General features: G+C 47.0%; 1 protein-coding gene across 2 annotated transcripts in view; it reads left to right on the plus strand.

Moving 5' to 3' along the window:
• Positions 1 to 21,660, plus strand: part of MLEC (malectin) — a 58,322-nt gene extending 36,662 nt beyond the window's left edge. For both annotated transcript variants that reach the window (XM_033955566.1, XM_033955567.1), the window contains exons 3-5: positions 325 to 501; positions 13,378 to 13,435; positions 18,338 to 21,660. In XM_033955566.1, the coding sequence (XP_033811457.1) occupies positions 325 to 501; positions 13,378 to 13,435; positions 18,338 to 18,567 (465 nt within the window). In that variant the 3' untranslated portion in view covers positions 18,568 to 21,660. The remainder of the gene's footprint in view (positions 1 to 324; positions 502 to 13,377; positions 13,436 to 18,337) is intronic.
• Positions 21,661 to 24,113: the final 2,453 nt, after the last annotated feature.

Genomic DNA, 24,113 nt, shown 5'->3' on the forward strand with positions numbered 1-24,113 from the left:
TTTTGTATTTCCCAAATTTGCACTTGACTCTGTTCTGTAATTTTTCCCTTGGAAGAAAGGAGCTTTCAGTACAAAGAAAAACTAGTTATGACAAACTGAAGAATATAGTGAGCAGAAAAATAAGATATTAAAAACTCAATTTGTGTGCACTAACAACTTTAACAATAGCATAACAAGTAGAAGGGTACACATCTAGAAATCTTTCAGTACTAGAGAAGATGTTGTAGCAGTATGTAAGTGGAGACATGTGGGGGCCCATATATGTGTGTTTTATGAAGGGCATGTATGCTAGATCACTGATAACTCTTTTCTTTGTCCCTTGAGGTTTTTGATGTACGATTGAATGGCCACACAGTGGTAAAAGATCTGGATATTTTTGATCGTGTGGGACACAGCACAGCACATGATGAGATCATCCCGATGAGCATTAAAAAGGGGAAGCTAAGTGTCCACGGAGAAGTGTCTACCTTTAGTGGAAAGCTCTACGTGGAATTTGTGAAGGTAAACATCTGGATTTTGTGTAGTTTGGAGTGGTACCGACTGCCCAAGCAGGATTAGTTGTGTGCCCTTGTGGTGCAGAATTGTTGTACACAGGGGTGGATTAACCAACAGGTACAATAGGTAAGGAACTAAGGGCAGTCACTTGCCTGTGAAAATAATTTGTTTTATAATATCCTCTGTGGCACTGTGCCATCTTGGGATGGAGGCAGCCGACTGTTAATATGCCTAAGAGTAACCAGGGATATAAATTTGCCACTAGTTGCACACATTAATTAAATGTTTAGGCTCTTACTAAAACAGCAGAAAATTTTCTTTCCTGTGCAATAGGACTGTCAGGCTTGATCAGCAGGGTAAAACCCTCATTAACCGCAAGGTCTGTAGAGAACCCACTGTTTTTTGTTTTTCAAGCCCCACCTCCCATCACTGTGAGATAAGTTCCACGCCCTCAGTCTTACTCTCTACAAGTGATGAGTAGGAAGCCTGTTGTGTTTGTGTTTAATTTTTGAGTTTTTATTATCCGGTTGGAGGCTATCGGTCACCCTGGGGCATCTTTGGCTGCTACTACTACTATGAAAAGTGTAAGCAGCATGGTATATTCAACATGCAACAGACAGTCCTTGCTCTGAAGAGCTTACAATCTAATTTGGACAGGCAGACAGGACATATAGGGGGTTGGGGAGTAAAACGTACAAAACTTTTTAATATTATGTCTCATGGAATTAGACCATTTTAGAAGAGTCTTAGAAAACAAGTGTTTTCCTGTAAAATTTGTTTTTGAGCTTTCATTTTTTTTCCTTTATAACATTTTACTGTAAAAGCTCCATCCTCCATCTCCCTCCCCCTCCCTCCAAGAGTCCAGATTCTAATTTTAGAGGGTCTGGATTCTCAGGTGGTCTAAGAAGATACAGACTCTCAGGACTGCAGCCCACAGGCACATGCCTGTGTGGCCAGTCTGTGTGGTTCTTAGAACTCAGGGTCACTGTCATACTGGGGTACTAGTTATAATGTAGTGATAGGGTGGATCGAATCGGTTGAAGCATAGTCTTATATGTTAAGGAGGGCCTTGAATCGAATGGACTCAAAATTCTACAGGAACAAACACACATTTTGGAATCCCTGTGAGTAGAAATTCCATGTGTAAGGGGGAAAAAGGATAGTGATAGAAGTGTACTACTGTCTGACTGAGGCTAACAAACTGAGTAGCACAGTAATAATTGATGATTTCAACTACCCCGATATTGACTGGGTAAATGTATCATCAGGGTATGCGAGGGAGATAAAATTCCTTGATGAAATCAAGGATTGCTTTATGGAGCAGCTGGTTCAGGAACCGACAAGATGTGAAGCAATTCTAGACCTAGTTCTTAGTAGAGCGCATGAATTGGTGAGGGAGGTAATGGTGCTGGGGTCGCTTGATAACTGTGATCATAATATGATCAGATTTGATATAATTCATAAGAACATAAGCAATGCCTCTGCTGGGTCAGACCTGAGGTCCATTGCGTCCAGCAGTCCGCTCACGCGGCGGCCCAACAGGTCCAGGACTTGTGTAGTAATCCTCTATCTATACCCTTCTATCCCCTTTTCCAGCAGGAAATTGTCCAATCCTTTCTTAAACCCCAATACCGTACTCTGCCCTATTACGTCCTCTGGAAACGCATTCCAGGTGTCCACCACACGGGTAAAGAAGAATTTTCTAGCATTTGTTTTGAATCTGTTCCCTTTCAACTTTTCCGAATGCCCTCTTGTTCTTTTATTTTTTGAAAGTTTGAAGAATCTGCCCCTCTATACTCTCTCTATGCTCTTCATGATCTTGTAAGTCTCTATCATATCCCCTCTAAGTCTCCTCTTCTCCAGGGAAAAGAGATCCAGTTTCTCCAATCTCTCAGGATATGAAAGGTTTTCCATCCCTTTTATCAGACGTGTCGCTCTCCTCTGAACCCTCTCGAGTAACGCCATATCCTTCTTAAGGTACGGCGACCAATATTGGACGCAGTACTCCAGATGCGGACGCACCATCGCCCGATACAACGGCTGGATAACTTCTTTCGTTCTGGTTGTAATACCCTTCTTGATTATACCTAACATTCTATTCGCTCTCTTAGAGGCCGTTGTGCACTGTGCTGTCGGCTTCATTGTCATGCCCACCATTACCCCCAAGTCCCTTTCTTGGGTACTCATTCAATAACATCCCTCCCATCGTATAGTTGTACCTCAGGTTTCTGCTTCCCACATGCAATACTTTATATTTCTCAACGTTGAACTTCATCTGCCATCTCGTGGCCCATTCCCCTAGTTTGTTCAAGTCCCTTTGCAATTCTTTGCAGTCCTCCTTAGTCCGAGCTCCACTAAATAGTTTGGTGTCGTCCGCAAATTTTATTATCCCAGGACAAGCAGGCAGCATATTCTCACATGTGGGTGACGCCATCCACGGAGCCCTGACGCGGACAGCTTTTCAAGCAAACTTGATTGAAGATTCAAGTTTGCTGTACTGCACCAAGCATGTGTGTGCCATCCTGCTCCACTAGAGGGTGCATCCCCTCCTCGTGGTCTCCAGTTCATTTGTTTCCATGGAGCCAGTAAGACACTGTTCTTGGTAGCTCTGTCCCAACGTGCCTTCTAGCACAGTGGCTTTGTTGTTTTTCGTACGGAGTCGCTGTTCGTTTTTTTCTTTCCTGCTTGTTTATTGTTTTCACGTAGTTCTGCGGTTTTTTCGACGCCCGGGGGCTCCCGGGTCGTCGTGACCGCGTGGCCTCGATCGGCCGCGGCCTTTGCTTTTTCATATGTCCCGGCCCTTGTCCGGATTTAAGAAGTGCACCCGGTGTGATCGGCTGCTGTCAATTACCAATCCCCATCGGTGGTGCATCTTGTGCCTGGGGGCTGACCATCCTACCGACTCCTGCCCCCGGTGCGCTACCTTTCAGGCTCGTGCTCTGCGCCGGTCGGGCCCGTATGGCAGACCTTTTTGCCGCGGAGCAGCCATCGGCCCCGGCCTTGACCTTGGCCTCGATGACCTCGGCCCCGCCTCGGATGTCCTCGACCTCGAAGTCTTCGACCTCGAAGTCCTTGGCTCCAGGTAAGTCCCCTCTTCTTCAGGTTCGACGCCAGCGAAGAAGTCCTCCTCGGGGCACCGGCCGTGCAAGGGGGGGTACCCTGCCCCTGGTCCCGACCAAGTCCTCCTAGCCTTTGGGGCGTGCATCCACCACGCGGGAATACTCGATGTTGAGGTCGCCCTCGGTGGAGTGCACTACGGTGCCCGATATGCCTTCGATGCTATCGGTGCCTGTTTTTCAGGACATGCTCCGAGCCATGATATCCTCGGAGCTCTTCTCGGTGTTGGCCCACCTACAACCGGCCTCAACCTCGCGTGCGCCGGACCAGCCTGCGCCTCGCGTTGAGGCCCCTCGGGGCAAGGTGCGCCGTTCCCGGCGTCTCTCCTCTTCCGACTCCTCGCCCCAGGCCTCGAGGCGTTCCTCGCCCTCGGTGCGCCGGAATGCGAAGCGCCGATCAAAGCCTGCTTTGACCCCGTCCCGGCGGCTGGCCAAGCGTGCCCGGGATTCCCCCCCGAGACGGGGTCGGTCCCCGGCAGTGCGTGCTGCGGGGCCTCTCCGGGTTTCAGAGCTGTTTCTCTCCAATCCCCGGTTGCTTTTGACTCCTCCTCAGTCCGGGGCTCCGGGCCAAGAAGTTCGGACCTTTCGGGGGGGTTCCGGGGCCCGTCTCCGACCCGTCGAAGGTCCTCGGTTCCTCACACTCCGGGGTCTTCCCCGAGGGGCGCCTCGAGGCGCCGCCGGTCCTCGACCCCGGCTCGCTCCCTGAGCGCGGTATCTTGGGGTTTGGAGCGCGGGAGAGCTGAGAGGGAACCTCGCTATTCTCGGGAGGCTTCCCCCTCATTTTCGGCTACCCGGCGGTCCCATTCGGCCAACCCTCCTGAGGACCTGGGGGATGCTCGTCCGTCCTCTTTCACGAGGTTCGTGCAGGACATGGGGCGGGCCCTCCATTTGGACCTCCAAATGGGTTCCAAGTATACCAAAGAATTTTTGGAGGAGCTTGACATGCCGTCTCTGCCTCGAGAGTAGAGAATGACACGGTGAAAAAATTGGTCCCCGTCACCGCCCCGTCCCCGTCTCACCATCCCCGTCACCGCCCCGTCCCCGTCTCACCATCCCCGTCACCGCCCCGTCCCCGTCTCACCATCCTCTTCACCGCCCCGTCACCGCCACTGCCACCCCATTCACCGCCCCGTCACCGCCACTGCAATCCCATTCACTTTTCTTTATTTACGTATAAAGGAAACATTCTTTAAAATTTTAAAACTTTAAAACTTAGTTAAATATTAGTTAATAACTATACAAAAACAAAACACGCAGAGAAAAAATTAATTAATATAAATTCTCAAAACTGACACATTTTGATCACTAAATTTAAAATAGTTATTTTTCATACAGTTTTTCAATCACTAATCTTCCACCACCCCTGGGGCTAGCAATGCAAAAACAAACACGACATGTACTTTAAATGCTTACAAAGTCCCACCTCTTTACTAGAGATCTTACTGAGCTCCTTCAAACCCCCAAGCTCCCATCCCATACACCTCATTTGGGCCAAAAGGGTTTCCGAAAGTACTTTAGCCCAAAGAATGTAGGGCCTCCCTTTAGGTACAATTATTCCAAGGAACCCCAATGGCCAAAATTAGAACCCATGAAGGGACATAGAGCGTAGAAGTCTGCTTGGTGTTCTCTTTAAGTCTCAACTACTGGAGTTGCCATTGAAGCATATTCTAATCTGTCTTGCCATACATGAGATACACACTGTAGAAATCTGCCTGACTTTGTTCTAATGTTCCAACTACTGAAATTGCTGTTGAAGCCCTATCTAACACATCCTAATCTGTCTTACCACACATGGAACAAAGACCATAGAAGTCTGTTCAACACTGGCCTTACTGTAGTTCCTCACAGCCAGAGTCGCTGTATAAGCAGTGCTGCAAGTCTCCCCTCCCCCCAGCGATCACGGCAGGAGGGCACCCAACCCCTCCTGTAGACCCCCCCAACGGCCCTCCCGACAATCGCAGCAGAAGGGTACCTAACCCCTCCTGCCGGTCCTCCCAATGGCCTCCCCTAAGATCAGCCGGCAGGAGGGTACCCAACCCCTCCTGCTGGACCCCCCCCCCAACGAACCCTCCCACCCCGGAACCCCCTTAGTCTTACTTTCCAAGTTGGACCGGACGGCTCCGCACACGTATGGCCAGCAGGCTTGCCTCCGGCCAAATGAGGCGGGCCCGCCCCTACCCTGCCCTACCCACAGGATCCTAGGGCCTGATTGGTCTAGGCACCTAAAGCCACTCCCGCTATAGGAGGGGCCTTAGGTGCTTGGGCCAATCAGGCCCTAGGATCCTGTGGGTTAGGCAGGGGAGGGGAGGGGCGGGCCCGCCTCATTTGGACGGAGGCAGGCCTGCTGGCCAGACGAGCGAGGAGCTGTCCGGTCCAACTTGGAAAGTAAGACTAAGGGGGTTCCGGGGTGGGAGGGTTCGTTGGGGGGGGTCCAGCAGGAGGGGTTGGGTACCCTCCTGCCGGCGATCTTAGGGGAGGCCATTGGGAGGACCGGCAGGAGGGGTTGGGTACCCTTCTGCTGCGATTGGCAGGAAGGGTTGATCTGACAAATGAGGAGCACGGTGAAACACAGGTAAATAGCGGTTCCTAGAAGGGGGTACATTGGCCCGCGGGGACAAACCTGTTCACCGTTTCCGCGGTCGGTGAATGGCCTTGTCCCCGTCACCGCAGCGACTGCTAGTTTTCTTCCCCGTTTTCAGCGGTGACCCGCGGCTTAAATGCGGTGGCCGCGGGTAAACCGTCACCGTGTCATTCTCTACTCGAGAGTCTCTTCGGCTCCCCTTGAACCTGGTGCTCCGGCAGGCCTTTATCCGCAATTTGGAGACCCCTTACGTGGTCACTGCAGTTCCGTCCAAGATGGAATCTAAATATCGGACGGTTCCCTGCCCGGGGTTTGAGCGAGCGCAGTTATCTCGCCAGTCCTTGCTGGTTGAGTCCTCGCTCAAGAAGTCTCACCCCTCCCATGTTTCGGCGGCGGTTCCACCGTGGCAGGAAGGGCAAACTCTTAGACAAATTTGGGCGGAGGCTTTACCAGAATTCGATGATGGCGTGTCGTGTCCTGAACTATTCGTTCACGTTCACATCCTACCTCAAGTTCCTGGTCCAGTCTTTACCCGCCTTCCAGGACGACTTGCCCGCCTCCCGCCGGGTTGCGTTTGGGCAGTTGGTGGATTCTCTGTCCCACCTTAGGCTCCATCTTTTCCATGCGGCGTATGACGCCTTTGAGCTGTCGTCTCGTGTGTCCGCCTTTGCCATAGCCATGCGCCAGCTGGCATGGCTTCGGCTGGTTGACATGGATCCTAACCTCCAGGATCGCCTGGACATCCTTCCCTGTGTGAGGAACAAGCTATTCGACGACTCCATCGAGGCGGCTACGAAACGCCTTTCGGAGCATGAGCGGTCCTTTGCTTCCCTCGTGCGACCCAAGGCCAAGCCGGCTCCTTTGAGGGCCTATCGTGCTCCTCCGCGGAGGTACCCTCAAAAGTCGACCCCGGCGTTTTCGCGCCCGTCTCCTCGACGTCATCAGGCGCACCCCTGGGCTTTGCCGAAGTCTCAGCCGCCGGCCGCGGCTAAGCCTGCTCCGTCTTTTTGACGGTCTGGGTGGATGGGGACAGGCCCCCTCCACGCTGTGTTCGAGCCCCCTTTCCGTCGGGGGCCGTCTCGGAACCTTTTACCACAGTTGGGAACGCGTGGGTCCTGAGCGTGATTGCCTCGGGTTACTTCCTGAATTTCCGGGAGTTGCCTCCCGACAGTCCACCAAGCGTGTGTCCTTTCAATCGAGCGCAGTTGCCTCTGCTTCTCTTGGAAGCTCGGGCCCTCCTTCGCCTGCGGGCAATGGAGGAAGTTCCCCTTTGGACAACGGGGGCGGGGGTTTTACTCCCGGTACTTCCTGGTCCCCAAGAAAACCGGGGACCTGTGCCCGATCTTGGACCTCAGGCGCCTCAACAAGTTTCTCGTTCGGGAGAAGTTCCGGATGCTCTCCCTTCCGGTTCTTTACCCCTTGCTGGACGAGGGGGACTGGCTATGCTCCCTCGATCTGAAGGAGGCCTATACCCATGTTCCGGTTCATCCGGCTTGTCGCCGGTTCCTTCAGTTTCTAGTGGGGGACCTGTACCTCCAGAACAGGGTCCTCCCATTTGGGCTGGCTTCATCCCTGTGAGTCTTCACGAAGTGTCTCGTAGTGGTGGCGGCAGCCCTGCAGTCCCAGGGCCTTCAGGTGTTCCCCTACCTCGACGACTGGCTGATCAAGGCCCCGTCGAGGGAGGGGGTTATCTCAGCGACCTGACAGACTATTACATTTCTTCAGGGTCTGGGGTTCGAGGTAAACTTCCCGAAGTCCCAGTTGTGCCCCTCGCAATCCCTACAATTCATCGAGGCCGTGCTGGATACGGTTCGCCTTCGCTCCTTCCTGCCTCCTTCTCGGCAGGCGGCTTTTGTCCATATGAGCAAACAGGTTTCTCGGTTGCCCTCGGTATCGGCGAAGCGGATGATGATTCTCTTGGGCCACATGGCCTCCACCGTCCATGTCACGCCGTTTGCCCGGTTGCACCTTCGGATTCCTCAGTGGACCCTGGCCTCTCAGTGGTGCCAGGACCCGGGACCCCGCTTCCTGTCTCATCAAGGTGACTCCTTCTTTGAGGCGCTCGCTCCGTTGGTGGACCAACTCTTCCAATCTTTCCAGGGGTTTGCTCTTTCTCGCCACTCCGCATCACAAGGTCCTGACAACGGACTCGGAGTATGATTGGGGGGGGCTCATCTCGACGGTTTTCGGACCCAGGGTCTGTGGTCGGCGGAGGACCGTCTCTGTCACATCAATCTGTTGGAGCTTCGGGCCGTTTACTTGGCAGCTGTGACCTTTTGCCATCTGCTTCGGGACCGAGTGGTCCTGGTGCGCATGGACAATCAGGTGGCGATGTATTATATCAACAAACAAGGGGGCACAGGGACCCTGTGTCTTTGCAGGGAGGCCCTTCGCCTTTGGGAGTGGGCGATTTCGTCACAACATTTTTCTTTGTGCGGTTTACATTCAGGGAGAGCGAAACTGTCTGGCGGACAAGCTGAGTCATCTGCTGCAACCGTACGAGTGGTCTCTGCATTCCCGGGTTTTGCGTCAGGTGTTCGAGCGGTGGGGGTACCCTCAGATAGACCTGTTCGCTTCCCCCCTCAATCACAAACTGCCTCTCTCTTGTTCCAGGATGTACTCCCCGGATCGTCTAGAGGCAGATGCCTTCCTCCTAGCTTGGGAGGGGAAGTTCCTTTACGCGTTTCCGCCTTTTCCTCTGATCTTGCGGACGCTGGTGCATCTCAAATCGACGCATGCCACTATGATCCTAGTTGCTCCTCAGTGGCCTCGACAGCCGTGGTTCTCCCTTCTTCTTCAACTCAGTGTCAGGGAGCCTCTTCTTCTGCCTGTTTTTCCCTCTCTGCTGTCTCGGAGTTGGGGTTCGCTGTTGCATCCCAATCTGCCATCGCTACATCTGACAGCTTGGTTCCTTTCCACCTGACTCCTTCTGTGCAGTTTTCCCAGTCGGTCAGGGAGGTTTTGGAAGCCTCTTGCAAGGTTTCGACGAGGCTCTGTTATTCCCAGAAGTGGACTAGATTCACTTCCTTGTGTTCTTCCAATCATCTGGAACCTCTGTCCGCTTCTGTGTCCTCGGTTCTGGAGTATTTGCTTCATTTGTCCCAGTCTGATCTTAAGACAAATTCTATTCAGGTGCATCTTTGTGCGATTGCTGCCTTCCATCAGCAGCTTGATGGGAAGTCCCTCTCTGTTCACCCCCTGGTTTCGCGTTTCATGCGTGGGCTTTTGAATGTTCATCCACCTCTCAAGCCTCCTCCTGTGGTTTGGGATCTCAATGTTGTTCTCGCTCAACTTATGAAACCTCCATTTGAACCTATGGATAAGTCTCCCCTGAAGTTTCTGACTTGGAAGGTTGTCTTCCTGATCACGCTCACTTCTGCTCGTAGGGTGAGTGAGCTCCAGGCTTTGGTGGCGGATCCGCCTTTTACTGTCTTCCATCATGACAAGGTGGTTCTCCGCACTCATCCTAAGTTTTTGCCTAAGGTGGTGTCTGATTTCCATCTCAATCAGTCCATTGTCCTTCCGGTCTTTTTTCCCAAGCCCCATTCTCATCTTGGGGAAGTGGCACTTCACACTCTTGACTGTAAGAGGGCGTTGCCTTTTTATCTTCAACGCACTCAGTCTCATCGGAAGGTTCCTCAGTTGTTTTTGTCCTTTGATCCCAATCGTTTGGGCCATCCTATTTCCAAGCGCACCTTATCGAATTCGTTGGCGGCTTGTATATCCTTCTGCTACGCTTAGGTTGGTCTCGCGCTGCATGGTCGGGTCACGGGACATAAGGTCCGAGCGATGGTGGCTTCTGTCGCTTTCCTCAGGTCTACGCCTATCGAGGCGATCTGCAAGGTTGCCACTTGGTCTTCGGTTCACACCTTTGCCTCACACTACTGTCTGGATACTTTGTCCAGGAGCGACGGCCGATTTGGCCAGTCAGTTTTGCGTAATCTGTTTTCCTAAATTGCCACCTTTCCTCCGTCCCTTTTTTAGTTAGCTTGGAGGTCACCCACATGTGAGAATATGCTGCCTGCTTGTCCTGGGATAAAGCACAGTTACTTACCGTAACAGATGTTATCCAGGGACAGCAGGCAGATATTCTCGCAACCCTACCGCCTCCCCGGGGTGGACTTCTTTGCTGGCTATCTGAACTGGAGACCACGAAGAGGGGATGCGCCCTCTAGTGGAGCAGGAAGGCACACACATGTGTGGTGCAGCACAGCAAGCTTGAATCTTCAATCAAGTTTGCTTGAAAAGCTGTCCATGTCGGGGCTCCGTGGATGACGTCACCCACATATGAGAATATCTGCCTGCTGTCCCTGGATAACACCTGTTACGGTAAGTAACTGTGCTTTATCTCACACTTTGTCCGTTTCTAGATCATTTATGAATATACTAGTCTTTAAGCCAGTTACATTAACCGGTGCTAGAATAGATGTGTCTTTCTGTCTTTCTCTCTCTCTCTCCTTGGCTGCCTTCTGTCTGTCTTTCTTTCTAGCTCTTTTTCCTCCGCTGTCCACCACCACCCCTTGCCAGCTCCCCCTGTCCAGTAGTAGCCCTTCTCCCTTCCTTTTATGTCCCCTGTGTCCAGCAGCACCCCTTCCCTGCTCCCCCTGTCCCTCTTCCCTGCTCCCCCGTCCATCAGCACCTCTTCCCTGCTCCCCCTGTCCCTCTTCCCTGCTCCCCCTGTCCCTCTTCCCTGCTCCCCTGTCCATCAGCACCTCTTCCCTGCTCCCCCTGTCCCTCTTCCCTGCTCCCCAGTCCATCAGCACCTCTTTTGTACTCCCCCTGTCGCTCTTCCCTGCTCCCCCGTCCATCAGCACCTCTTTTGTGCCCCCCCTTGTCCCTCTTTCCTGTTCCCCTGTCCATCAGCACCTCTTCCGTGCTCCCCCTGTCCAGCATGTTCATATGCAGCCTGGTGAGGATAGCGGCCAGCTGTAGCGAACCTCGCAGGCCACTATGCACCTCAGTAGCAAGTTCCCTCTGACGCGATCGCATACGTTAGAGGAAACGTGCTACTGAGGTGCTGAGCGACCTGCGAAGTTTGCTACAGGTGGCCGTTATCCTGCGCTTTCTTCAGCAGCAGCGGTTGGTGAGTGAGGGCGGGAGGAGGGGAGTGGCCAGAGTGTTCCCTGCTGCCGGGTTCTAAAATGGAACATGGCCACGGATCACACACCACGGCGGCAGGGAACACGGATTAAATAGCAGCGGCCCGAGCACTGAGCCCTGCGGAACACCACTCGTGACCCTCCTCCAGTCTGAGTAGTGGCCCTTCACCCCTACCCTCTGTTTCCTACCCGCCAACCAGTTTCTGATCCATCTATGTACGTCTCCGTCCACCCCATGGTTCTTCAGTTTCCGGAGTAGACGCTCATGAGGCACCTTGTCAAAGGCTTTTTGGGAAATCTAGGTATATGATGTCTATGGGGTCTCCTCTGTCCCCGTTTGTTAATTCCTTCAAAGTGCAATAAATTAGTTAGGCACGATCTCCCCCTGCAGAAGCCATGTACAGTGGTACCTCGATTTACGAGTGTACTGGTTTGCGAGTGTTTTGCAAGACGAGCAAAACACTCAGCAAACTTTTGTCTCGTAAACCGAGCACTGCCCCGATAAACGAGCACTCAGCAATGGTGGCCCAGGGGTAAGAACTTGCCTGCGGGTGCTACACAGCAATTCCAAAGTGTTGCCTTCCTTCCTCAGGGTCCCCATGCGGCTGCCCTCCTGCTTCTGCGATGCCTCTGCCGTCCGTCAGCGCTCTCCCGGCTCCCATCTAAACTGACCATCCTGAATGAGCATGCGCGCGACTTCTCTCTCCTCTCCTAAGGCAGCCGCTCCCCCGACAACACGCTCACCACGTACAAGGACGTCCTGCGTGCTTGTACGTGGTGAGCGTGTTGTCGGGGGTGTGGCTGCCTTAGGAGAGGAGAGAGAAGTCGTGCGCATGCTCATTCAGGATGGCCAGTTTAGATGGGAGCCGGGAGAGCACTGACGGACGGCAGAGGCATCGCAGAAGCAGGAGGGCAGCCGCATGGGGACCCCGAGGAAGGAAGGCAACACTTTGGAATCGCTGTGCAGCACCTGCAGGCAAGTTCTCACCCCTGGGCCACCATTGCAAACTTCGGTTGTGGAACGAATCTTCTGAGTTTGCATTAAAGCCTATGGGGAACTTTGCTTTGAAAAACGAGCATTTTGGATTGCGAGCATGATCCTGGAACGGATTATGCTCGTAAACCAAGGTACCACTGTATTAAGTTTACACAGGAAATACAATACAACAGCACTTAACTGTTTTAAAAAAGGAAACTTATGATAACATGAGGAGAATGGTAAAAAAAAGAAACTTAAAGGTACAATTGCAAAGGTCAAAAATATACATCAGGTATATATTTAAAAATTCCATCCTTGTTAATTGGGGAGTTTCTCTGTATCCCTACTTCACATATGTTTTACGAAAGGGCGCATGCCTGCTTTGGAACTAACCGTAGGGGGAGCAGAACCCTCTGTGAAGTTGGAGGGATTCAGAAAAAATCCAGAGGGGATTCATTCTGCAAGGCTTGTGGCTACAGGGAAATTACCCGCTTGTCCAGAATGACACACCTATCTACTAGAAAAGATATTAGCAAGATAAAAACAATCTCTTTTTAGATCTGTTTTAACAAGGCCCATAAAAAGTTAGAGTCCGCTTATGTCCAGTCACAGTGGTTTTATTGGATACACAGTACTACTCTATAAGAAACCATGGAAGGTAGACCTATTTAGAAGTACTTAATTTATGAGAATGAAGTATTTAAGTTTTAAGCTTTGCAGTTTTATTGTATGAAATTTATTTTTTGCTTCATATTTTATATTTGATGACATACCTAGTGTACCTGAATCTAACTCACCTTGAGCTACAACTGGAAAAGGGGTGAGCAAAATCCAAATAAATAAATCGCTAAGTTGTTTTAACAATAAAATGATATTACAGTATTCAGAAAAGTTGATAACAAGAACAGTTTCCAGGTACTATATTGTCATCTAGAACATAGTAACATAGAAGATGACAGCAGATAAAGACACGAATGGTCCATCCAGTCTGCCCAACCCTACCCACTCTTTAGGGTTGAGCAGATGTTCTGGATCACAAAATCGAACATTTGATATGTGGGTTAATAATGTCAAAAGCACTGACCAGACATTTTTCTTTTTTTGTAGGGCTACTATGATAATCCTAAAGTTTGTGCGCTGTACATTATGAAAGGAGCAGTAGATGGTGAGTGGTGCTAAAAGTAGGAAGGCAGAGAGGTGTTTGTATGTGCCCATGTGATACATGCTAGAACCCTCTACTCCCTTGGAAATATCGGGAATGTAGAGCCTGATGCAGCCCTTTAATGGAGCAGTTTTCAAACACTGCAGGCAGCTGAACTACCTACAGACTTGCAACTATTTTGTCAAGAAAAGCTACCTCTGAAAATGTCAGGTCAGCTGGGCTTGTGGGAGTTACTATACTTTCTTACAAAATGAAATTCTGATGTTTCCAATTTCTGGCCCTTTCCATTCTGGGCAAAAGTTCACTCTGTTTAATGGCCTCATCTAGTTACCTTTTAATGCAATGATGTTTGTCTGAAATTCTCTAAAATAAATTACATTCTAAATCTTCTGGTGATAGAATGGGAGATGAAATTTTGTTCTTGGCACTTCAGAATCCCTTACATTTAGCAGTAAATAGAATTGTTATCATGACAGCTTAATTAGGTTTAAGTTTAAATACTTTGATTCTAATACTTTCTAGGTCTGGTGTGTTTCTCTTATTTTCAGTAATTCTCAGTAAGAAGCATTTTGTTTCCTCATGATTACTAATTGGAAGAGGCAGTGTTTGGCACAGCAAGTAGTTAGTCATATTTAAATCTGGAGCTTTATGCTGCAGTGTGGCCTGTGATGGTCAGAGGAGAGAGATAGAACCAGAATTAGTTCTAAATAGCCTCCTTCTGTTAGTGCTCTGGGGTCACACACAGGTCATTGCTATGATAGAATTCCCTTTTTTAGTGTCCTGGGTGTTCTTGCCTTTATTTTGGATGTCTTTAAGTATTGGTAACAAGCCTTCTCCCCAATGTCAATTCTGACGTCTGAGAGAAAGTTCCAGGCCAACCAATCGCTGCCTGGCTGGCTCGGAACTTCCTCTCTGACGTCAGGGAGAAGGCTTGTGGGCTGGCGCCTGGACCTTCCTTTCCTGTGGCGGCGGTGGGCAGGAAGCAGCGGCGGACTGGGTGGGGGTGCGTGTTGTGAGCAGAAGAATCGGCGGTAGGCCAGGCTTTGACGCTGGAGGGAGGGAGGGAGGCAGACAGACAGGCTGGCTTCGACACAGCAGGGAGGGAGGCAGGCTGGAAGGTAGTGAGAGGGACATAGGAAGGAGAGAGAGAGAGGCAGAGAAGGGGGGGTTGTAAGGAGAAGAAAGACTAAAGAGAGAAAGGCCTGGACAAAGGGGAAAGACAGGAGGCAGATGCTGGACTATGGGAGGTGCAGACAGAGTGAGAGATGGAAGATCATAACAGAGGAGGGAGAGAGAGGGAGACCTGGAACAAAAGTGGTGGTAGGTAAAAAGGAGAAATGACACTGGATCTGGGGAGGGTAACAGAGGGAAAAGAGAGAGAGAGAGAGAGAGAGACCTGGATTGTGAAAGAAATGTTGGATGCGAAAGAAAAAAAAGAAAGAAAAATATTGGATGCACAGTCGGAAGGAACTGCTACCAGAGACTTATGAAATCACCAGACAACAAAAGTAGGAAAAATGATTTTATTTTCAATTTAGTGTTCAAAATGTGTCAGTTTTGAGAATTTATATCTGCTGTCTATATTTTGCTGTCTATATTTGTCTATTTTTCTATAGTTACTGAGGTGACATTGCATATTAAGTCATCTGGCTTTACATCTTAGAAAAAAACCCAAAACTTGTAAATGATAATTAACATTTTCTCTGTGTATAGTGTGCTTTGTGGTTTGTTTTTTTTAATTTTATGGTTACCATTATGAATTAATAAGATATTGTGTGTACATGGAAAATTAATGGAAGAAAGTGGGGGGTGTGGCTAGGGCGGGATTGGGGGTGGGACTGAAAATTAATAGATGTCCCATTTTGAGGAAAAAATAAATGGTCACGTTAGGCATAATCTTCCTTTTTCATTTGCACTACAATAATCTTGATGTGGGTTCCTTTTTATGATGTGACATAAGTAACGTGACCATTTATTTTTTTCCTCAAAACGGGACATCTACTAATTTTCAGTCCTGCCCCAGCCCCAATTTCTTCCATTCATTTTTCATGTACGCACTATCTTATTAATTCATAATGGTAACTATAAAATTTTTTAAAACACAAAGCGCATTGTATGCAGAGAAAATGTTAATTATCATTTATATTTGGGGGATTTTCAAAGAGGTCAAGACAGATAACTTTAAAATATGCAGTGTCACCTCAGTAATAACTATAGAAAAATCGACAAATGCAAAACATAGACAGCAGATATAAATTCTCAAAACTGACACATTTTGAACACTAAATTGAAAATAAAATCATTTTTCCTACCTTTGTTGTCTGGTGAATCTCTGGTTGCACTTCCTTCTGACTGCATCCTTTCTTTCATTTCTTTCTCTCTTTTTTCTTTCTGTCTTTCTTTCTCTCTCCCTGCCCCCCCCCCGCCCTTTCTTTCTTTCTTTCCCTCTCCCTGCCTGAAGCTTATGAAAATGGCTGCCCCGCTGGGGCCTCTCCAAACAAGTCTGGGAAGGGAAGGAGAGGGACAGAAGGAGAAGAGATGCCTGGACAGACCACACATTAGCCCTGGTCACATGAGGTCCCCAAATTATTGGGGGTGCTCAGGCACCCACAGAGCTGGCGCCTATGTTGCCAGGTACCTGTAACCTGGATTGGCCACTAATGGCAACAGGATACTGGGCTTGATGGACCTGCGATCTGTCCCAGTAGGGCAACTCCTATGTTCTTATGGTATATAATAACCAATAAGAAAGTATCAGAGCTTCCAGGTTACCCAGCTGCAGGGGGGAGACTTCTGATGCATTATGGGATTGGGCGTACTAATGTCAAAGGGACTACAAATCACACACTGCTTTGGGTCATAAAGAAGTTGGAAAGCCTCTGCTTGCTGCACTTGAGTGACTTGGCGGCTTGATTTAAACATCCCTCCTCTCTTTGCTCTTCAGCCCTTGCTAGAGCCAATGTTCATCTGCGCACCGCCCCTTCCCTTTGATCGTACCTACCTCAATGATCTGCACTCTAGCTTCTTTTGCGGCAGTGCTGGTGTTTCCTTGCGCGCAGACAATAAGCGGAGGGAGTTCGGAGCAGAAGCTGCAGCTCGTCCGTGAATGGATCCGTGCCTTCCCGTCACCAGGCGTCTGCTTCCGGTGAGCGGGACGGATGGTTGGTACGGGTTTTGGCGCTTACTTCAGGCTTTGAACCCGCTCCGCCTTCCCTTCACAGTGGGTTTCTAATTGCTTCATATGTCCGAGTGACGTTGAGCTGGAGCTGCGAAAGACGACATCTCTACCACTATATAGCGCTGAAACACAGTCTCCTTCCTCAGAGACAGAAACTGTCCAAGAACTGGAGTGGTAGCTTTACATTAGCGGCACGGGGAGGAGGGTTGGGCCCCAAATCGGCAAGGTTGATTTTTATGAAATACGAATCGATTCGAAAATCGGGCTGCACTAATGGGCATAGATGATTATGAAACACAAGTTTCCAAGTTTATTATATAATTTGATTAATCGCCTATTCAAAATTCTAGGCGATGTACAATTTCTTAAATAATCAAATATGGGTAACAAATCAAACATACATAAATCTAAGCAAATTAAAATAACAAATACAAACATTCCTATACAAAGTTTAAATCAATCAAATTAAGTAACCTATACATACGATATCAACACAAAAGGGAAAATTATTAATGGATTACACTCAGTGTTTAATTCAATTTATTAAAGGTAAAAACATTAGAAGGGGAAACAAATATAATTTGTAATGAAATATTAGATAAAGAGAGACAAAACCATTATATTTATTCACTAAAAGCATCGTTAAAAAGGAAACTCTTAAGTTTGGTCTTGAATTTGTCCAAATTCTTTTCCTCTCATAAATAATGGGAGGTCATTCCAGGACTGAGGAGCGGTTATTGAAAAAATAGTGTGACGCCTCGTATTAATAACTTTTAATGAAGGAATGGCCAGTAAGTGTTGGTCTTGTGATCTCAACCGTCTTGAGGTAGAGTAAGGAATTAAAACTCTAAAAATAAAGGCAGGGGTTTTAAATAATAAGGATTTAAAAGTAAGCAAGCATAGTTTAAATAAAATACGATGTGCAACTGGGAGCCAATGTGCCTTTTTAAATAAATATGCCTTTTTAAAACAGGATGTGGACTTGAAATAGTATAGATCATATGAGGTCCTAAGATCTGACATCTAGATTATATGCTTTTCACCTTTAAATACAAATAAGAATAATAATGAAAATATATAAACACAGAATATAAAATAATTGACTAGGTTACACACTTTGCAAAAAGAAATTGTGATTATATACAGATTTTATGATCAACAGATATTGTTTAGAAGAAAAAAGAGTTTATATTTAATTTGTTGTAATGACATCAAATATAGGATAATATAAATTTGATTGTTATCTGAGTAACCCAACATTTTTCTATACAAGTTTATATCTGTGCCATTAAAAAAATAATGAAAAAAAATAACCCTGCAGAAGCCCTGACAGCAGTGACAGGAGGCTGCTTCTCCTGTCACTACTGTCAGGGCTCTGCACTAACTCAGTTGCTCACTGAGCTTGCATACAAATGATTTGCACCTCTGTGCAAATCATTTACATGCAAACTTGATAGTGAATCAATCGTTGTTTGAAAATCGGCCAACAACGATTGAGTTGCTAACTTTAGTGAATCTGGGCCTCAGTCCTGTTGCATGACCCATGCTATGTGGTGAGATGATAAAATACTTCCATTCTAGAACTGATTGCTATGCCACATTGTTTCTGTCACCTAGAATGTATTGTTTATTCATATCATGTCTGTTCCCCTCTTTCCTATTCTACACAACTCTTGATGCTTCTTACTACTTGTTGTCTCTCCCCCTCCCCCCCCATTTTTTGACAGAAGTCCCCAAGCTGCAGCCTCATCCTGCACTGGAGAAGAAAGAGGAAGAAGAGGAGGAGGAAGAATATGAAGAAGGCTCCAACAATAAAAAAACAGTTATAAAGACTCGTGTGCAGTCAGGTCCTCGCACCCCAAATCCCTATGCTTCGGACAATAGCAGCCTCATGTTCCCTATCCTGGTGGCCTTTGGTGTCTTCATTCCTACGCTTTTCTGCCTCTGTCGATTGTGAAGAGGACTCTGCCTTAATAGCACTGCCCAGCACTCCAGAGTCGAAGGGTGGGTAGGGGTGGAGGGCACAGGGTGCAGCTATGTGGGAAACAGGAGCACCAATCAGGGTAGACTTTGATTTCTTCATAGTTTTCCTAATTTAAATGTAAGACAGCCTCCTTCGCAGCAGAAAAGAAAGAGGCGCTATCCCATGCTGCTGTGTCCCTCCTTCCCTGTGAGGGATTCCTGGTAACACTTGAAAGTTACAGTGCTGTGATCCATGCAGATAGCATGCTTGGCATTTTGGGAGTAAAAAGCATGTGTGGGCTCAGGGAAAGGCAATTCCAGTGAAATATTTAGCACTACTTCCTAAATAAAGCTGGGAGGAATAAGGTCACTTGAAAAACCTAGTGCCAGCAGAAAGTACTGCAATCTTTGTAAGGGCCTTTTAATATAGAAAACAGTGATTTTAAAATCTGTATAATACTGGTTTTAAAAATAAGCAGAGCTGTTGTATCCTGTTTTAGGGTGGGGAGAAGGAGGGGAGGAGGAGCGACACAGTTCTGTTTCAGTGCCAGCAGACCTAGTTTGCCCTGATCTAGATCTGTAGGCTTCAATGATTGGGGGGGAGGGGGGACTGCTGACTTCTCTCTTGACTTTACTTAATCCTCCCATCATCTTTCTTACTTGTTTCTTTTCTCTCTAGAACTGATTTATTTTTATTTTGAAAATTATTAATAATTCACAGATAACCAGAGAGCAATGATTACAACTTCTCAACTTAAAAGAACAAGCAATACAAAAATATAGCTCCCAACCAAGGGTATGAAATTACAACTCTTTTTTTTTTTATTTCCCCTCATAAAAATTATAATTCCCTTCACAAGTATCACACCTTTTAGCCCTGCTCGATTGGTTCTTCAGAACAAGGCTGTGAACATTCTCCCACCCCCATCCAGCATAATACATCCATCAAAATAACAACTAAACAAGAACTAATCCAACCAGCGAAGAATTCTATCCCATGCTAAATACATTTGGGAGGAATCCTGATGCTACAGAGATGTCCGTCTTTCCGTATCCACTAAGAGTTTTAAGCAATGTGACCAGTCACATAGTGGCGGAAAGATGGGTTACTTCCAAACTTGGCAATGATACATTTGGCTGCTGCTAGTCCCAATCGTTTTAATTTTGTTGCCACTTCATACCCAAGTCATTATGCAAACCTAATAAGCATAGCTGGGGTGTCAAGGCAATAGAAGCACACAATATTTTAGACATTGCCATCCAACCCTTAACCAAAATTGTTTAAATTACAAGTCCACCAAATATTCAAAAATTTACCTTCCTCAAAACCACAATGCCAGCATACTTCAGAACTGATTTTTTAAAACTCTTTTAGTCCCATAAACTCTTGAATGCAGTGTCTGCCCTTCCTATGGAATCTTGTGCTTCAGGTCAGGAGTTCTGTAAGTTGGTTTTAGACTTCAAACCTTTATCCAGATGGTGTCCTTCAGGCTGAAAGTATATGTGTATGTATTGGGTCAGGTAGCTGTGGTGGGTGTAGGCCTTAGTATCTACAGGAGATACAATGCAGTGATCTCCAGCAGGAAAAGCAATGAGATTTAACTCATTTACTATAGTGGGTTAAAATACCTAAAATTGATGTTAGGCTGCCAACATTAATGGTAAAATGAAAGGAAGGGGGGGAGGGGTACACTGACACATAGGTTTGAGGAATGACGTGTGATTATTGAAGTGCTGTGTCAACAGATCCATACCACTACCACATTAGTGAATATTAATGAAATATTTTCCTTTGATTGTTTTCAGCTAGTGGCTGCCAATAATTTTGATTGATACATGACTTAAGGCTTAAACACTTGAAGTTCATCAAGTCCAAACTAATTCTGAGTGTCTCTGCAGAGGGAAAGAAAAAAAATCTCTGCCTCTTGTAGCCAGTTCTGCAGCAGTGAAAATATCCTTCCCAATTTCTGCATATGTCGGTCAGTTCAAAGTTGCTGAATTAGTGCTTTTTCATTGCATATGGGTATACATTGTATATTTCAATATCTTTTGACAATATGCAGTTGGTCATCAGAACAAAAACCTGTTTGACAGAAAATGGAGATCCCTGATGTTCTTTTAAAAGACTGTAGTCATGGGAAATGCAGAACCTAATGACTACAGATAGCAGGTCTCTTGTTTCAAATTTCATTGCAGTGACTTACTAATTGGGAGGTGTAGCATGGCTGGGCTGGGGTTGCACACTCTAAACTGTGGATCACTGTAGCTGTAGATGCCATGTATCATACTCTGCTCTAGGATGTGAATTATATTGGAACCACCTGATATTGTGCATCACTATGGTTGCCTGGTGTCTTGTGTCTTTGTGGGATGCAGAGGCATAGACCTCATATTTTGCCTAGGAAGAAATTCTAAGTAGGTCCGGTACACTGATCTCTTTTGGACAAATAGTTAAAACAAATTTAAATGGCCAACAAACTTTCAAGTGACGAACTCTTTAGGTTCAAATTGGTGGTGCTCCTAATTTTAGAACATATATAAAAAAATAAAAGCCCAAGAACAAAAACCTTTCTGGAAGGATTGTGAAGGGATCTGCACTCAGCAGAAGCCCTGGAAAATTTTTTGGGTAGTATGAAATTCTGGTAGAATTAAATTCCTTAATCTTTGACAAGGCCTTAAAATGTTGGCATTATGGTCACCTATTCGGGACTTCTGTTAATCGCAGTTGAAAAAAGCTTCTCTTGCAAGGTTTTCATGGTTATTTCAGTGATAGCTTTTTATTTTAATTGTTTTATTGAAGAAAAGGGTTTACAGTGCTTTATCCCCCCTCCCTCCACACCACATACACACAAGAAGAAATAAAGCATTCTGTGTTAAGAGGAGTATGGCTGGGAAAAAGGAGGTTCTGAGACTTTGGGAAAATACAGGTTCTTAGGGGCTGGAAATTTTCATTTTATTTTGGTACATTAAGCTGTTTTGTCATTTTCCCAAGATGATTTGCTTAAATGGATATTGTGTAAGAAAAGGTACTGTCTGGGAATTAGAACCAGAAATTTATTAAAGGAAAATAAAAGAAATTATATTGTCATTTAAATGGAGTGCTGGTTTCTTTTATGTTTTACATAAACTGAAAACTTTATTTGAAAATGCAAGAGTAGCTAGGGCTCTGAGGAACTATCTCGCAGTTTAGTAAATTAATTTCTTCTGTGATAAAGGTGGAATAAAAACAGTAAACTGGATAAAGGTGTGGTTTTGCTCAAAAATGGTTATTTTAGCTGTCATAATGTACCACTCTGGTTTGTTACAGTAAATGACAGCAGATAAAGACCCTCATGGTTCATCCAGTCTGCCCAACAAGGTAACCAGAGCCATGCCTTCCCTGTGCACAACACCCTCACTTGCAGCAAAAGACAAAGTGATCTACAAAATGAGTTGCCGAAGCTTTACCTGTGTCTGGCCATTTGTGAGACATAGACAGTAAAAGTGTCCAATATCGGCCTTGGTTCCCCCAATGCTGGAGTTTGACCATAAAAGTCTGCCCAACATTAACACCACAAAACCATGTTGTAATTTCATCTTTTTTTTTGTTTAGGCATACCCTGTGCCTATTCTATGTTTTTCAATTTGCTCACTGTTTTTTGATTCTACTCCTTTCCTAGAAAAGGGTATTCACTGCCCTCTCTGTAAAAAGTATTATCCCAGGACAAGCAGGCAGGTATTCTCACTAATGGGTGACGTGATCCAACGGAGCCCCGATGCGGACGCCTCACAAGCATTTTGCTTGAAGAAACTCGAAGTTTCGAGTCACCCGCACCGCGCATGCGCGAGTGCCTTCCCGCCCAGACTAGGGCGCGTCTCAGTTCAGATAGCTAGCAGAGAAGCCAACTAAGGGGAGGTGGGTGGGACGTGAGAATAGCTGCCTGCTGTCCCTGGATAACAACTGTTACGGTAAGTAACATTGCTTTATCCCAGGACAAGCAGGCAGGTATTCTCACTAATGGGTGACCTCCAAGCTAACCACAATGGGATGGTGGGAGATTTGGCAACTTAGGAAAATAAATTTTGTAATACTGTTTGGCCAAACTGTCCATCCCGTCTGGAGAAGGTATCCAGACACTAATGAGAAGTGAAGGTGTGAACCGAGGACCAAGTGGCAGTCTTACAAATCTCAATTGGGGTCGATCTGAGGAAGGCTGCAGAGGCTGCCATTGGTCTGACCTTATGGGCTGTGACTTTACTGGGAAGGGGTAATCCAGCCTGGGCATAGCAGAAGGAGATACAAGCCGCCATCCAGTTGGAGATGGTACGCTTAGAGATGGGACGTCCCAACTTGTTCGGATCAAAGGAGATGAAAAGTTGAGGAGCAGTTCTGTGTGGCTTGGTGCGTTCCAGGTAGACGGCCAAGGCACGTTTACAGTCCAGAGTATGAAGAGCTGATTCTCCACGCTTCTTTGAACTCAGCCACAGTTTTACTCTCCACCACCTCTCTCGGGAGTGCAATCCAGGCATCCACCACCCTCTCCGTTAAGTAGAATTTCCTAACATTGCTCTTGAATCTACCACCCCTCAACCTCAAATTATGTCCTCTGGTTTTACCATTTTCCTTTCTCTGAAAAAGATTTTGTTCTACGTTAATACCCTTCAAGTATTTGAACGTCTGAATCATATCTCCTCTGTCTCTCCTTTCCTCTAGGGTATACATATTCAGGGCTTCCAGTCTCTCCTCATACGTCTTTTGGCGCAAGCCTCCTATATTTTCATCGCCCTCCTCTGGACCGCCTCAAGTCTTCTTACGTCCTTCGCCAGATACGGTCTCCAAAATTGAACACAATACTCCAAGTGGGGCCTTACCAATGACCTGTACAGGGGCATCAACACCTTCTTCCTTCTACTGACTACGCCTCTCTTTATACAGCCCAGCAGCAGCCACTGCCTTGTCACACTGTTTTTTCACCTTTAGATCTTTGGAAATTATCACCCCAAGGTCCCTCTCCCCGTCCGTGCATATCAGCTTCTCTCCTCCCAGCATATACAGTTCCTTCCTATTATTAATCCCCAAATGCATTACTCTGCATTTCTTTGCATTGAATTTTAGTTACCAGGTATTAGACCATTCCTCTAACTTTTGCAGATCCTTTTTCATCTTTTCCACTCCCTCTTTGGTGTCTACTCTGTTACAAATCTTGGTATCATCTGCAAAAAGGCACATTTTTCCTTCTATCCCTTCAGCAATGTCACTCAAACATATTGAACAGGATTGGCCCCAGCACTGATCCCTGAGGGACTCCACTATTCACCTTTCCTTCCTTCGAGCGACTTCCATTAACCACCACCCTCTGGCGTCTGTCCGACAGCCAGTTTCTGACCCAGTTCACCATTTTGGGTCCTAACTTCAGCCCTTCAAGTTTGTTCAACAGCCTCCTATGAGGAACTGTATCAAAGGCTTTGCTGAAATCCAAGTAAATTACATCTAGCATATGTCCTTGATCCAGCTCTCTGGTCACCCAATCAAAAAATTCAATCAGGTTCGTTTGGCACGAT

This window comes from Geotrypetes seraphini, chromosome 8 (genome assembly GCF_902459505.1).
Source record: "Geotrypetes seraphini chromosome 8, aGeoSer1.1, whole genome shotgun sequence".
NCBI lineage: Eukaryota > Metazoa > Chordata > Amphibia > Gymnophiona > Dermophiidae > Geotrypetes > Geotrypetes seraphini.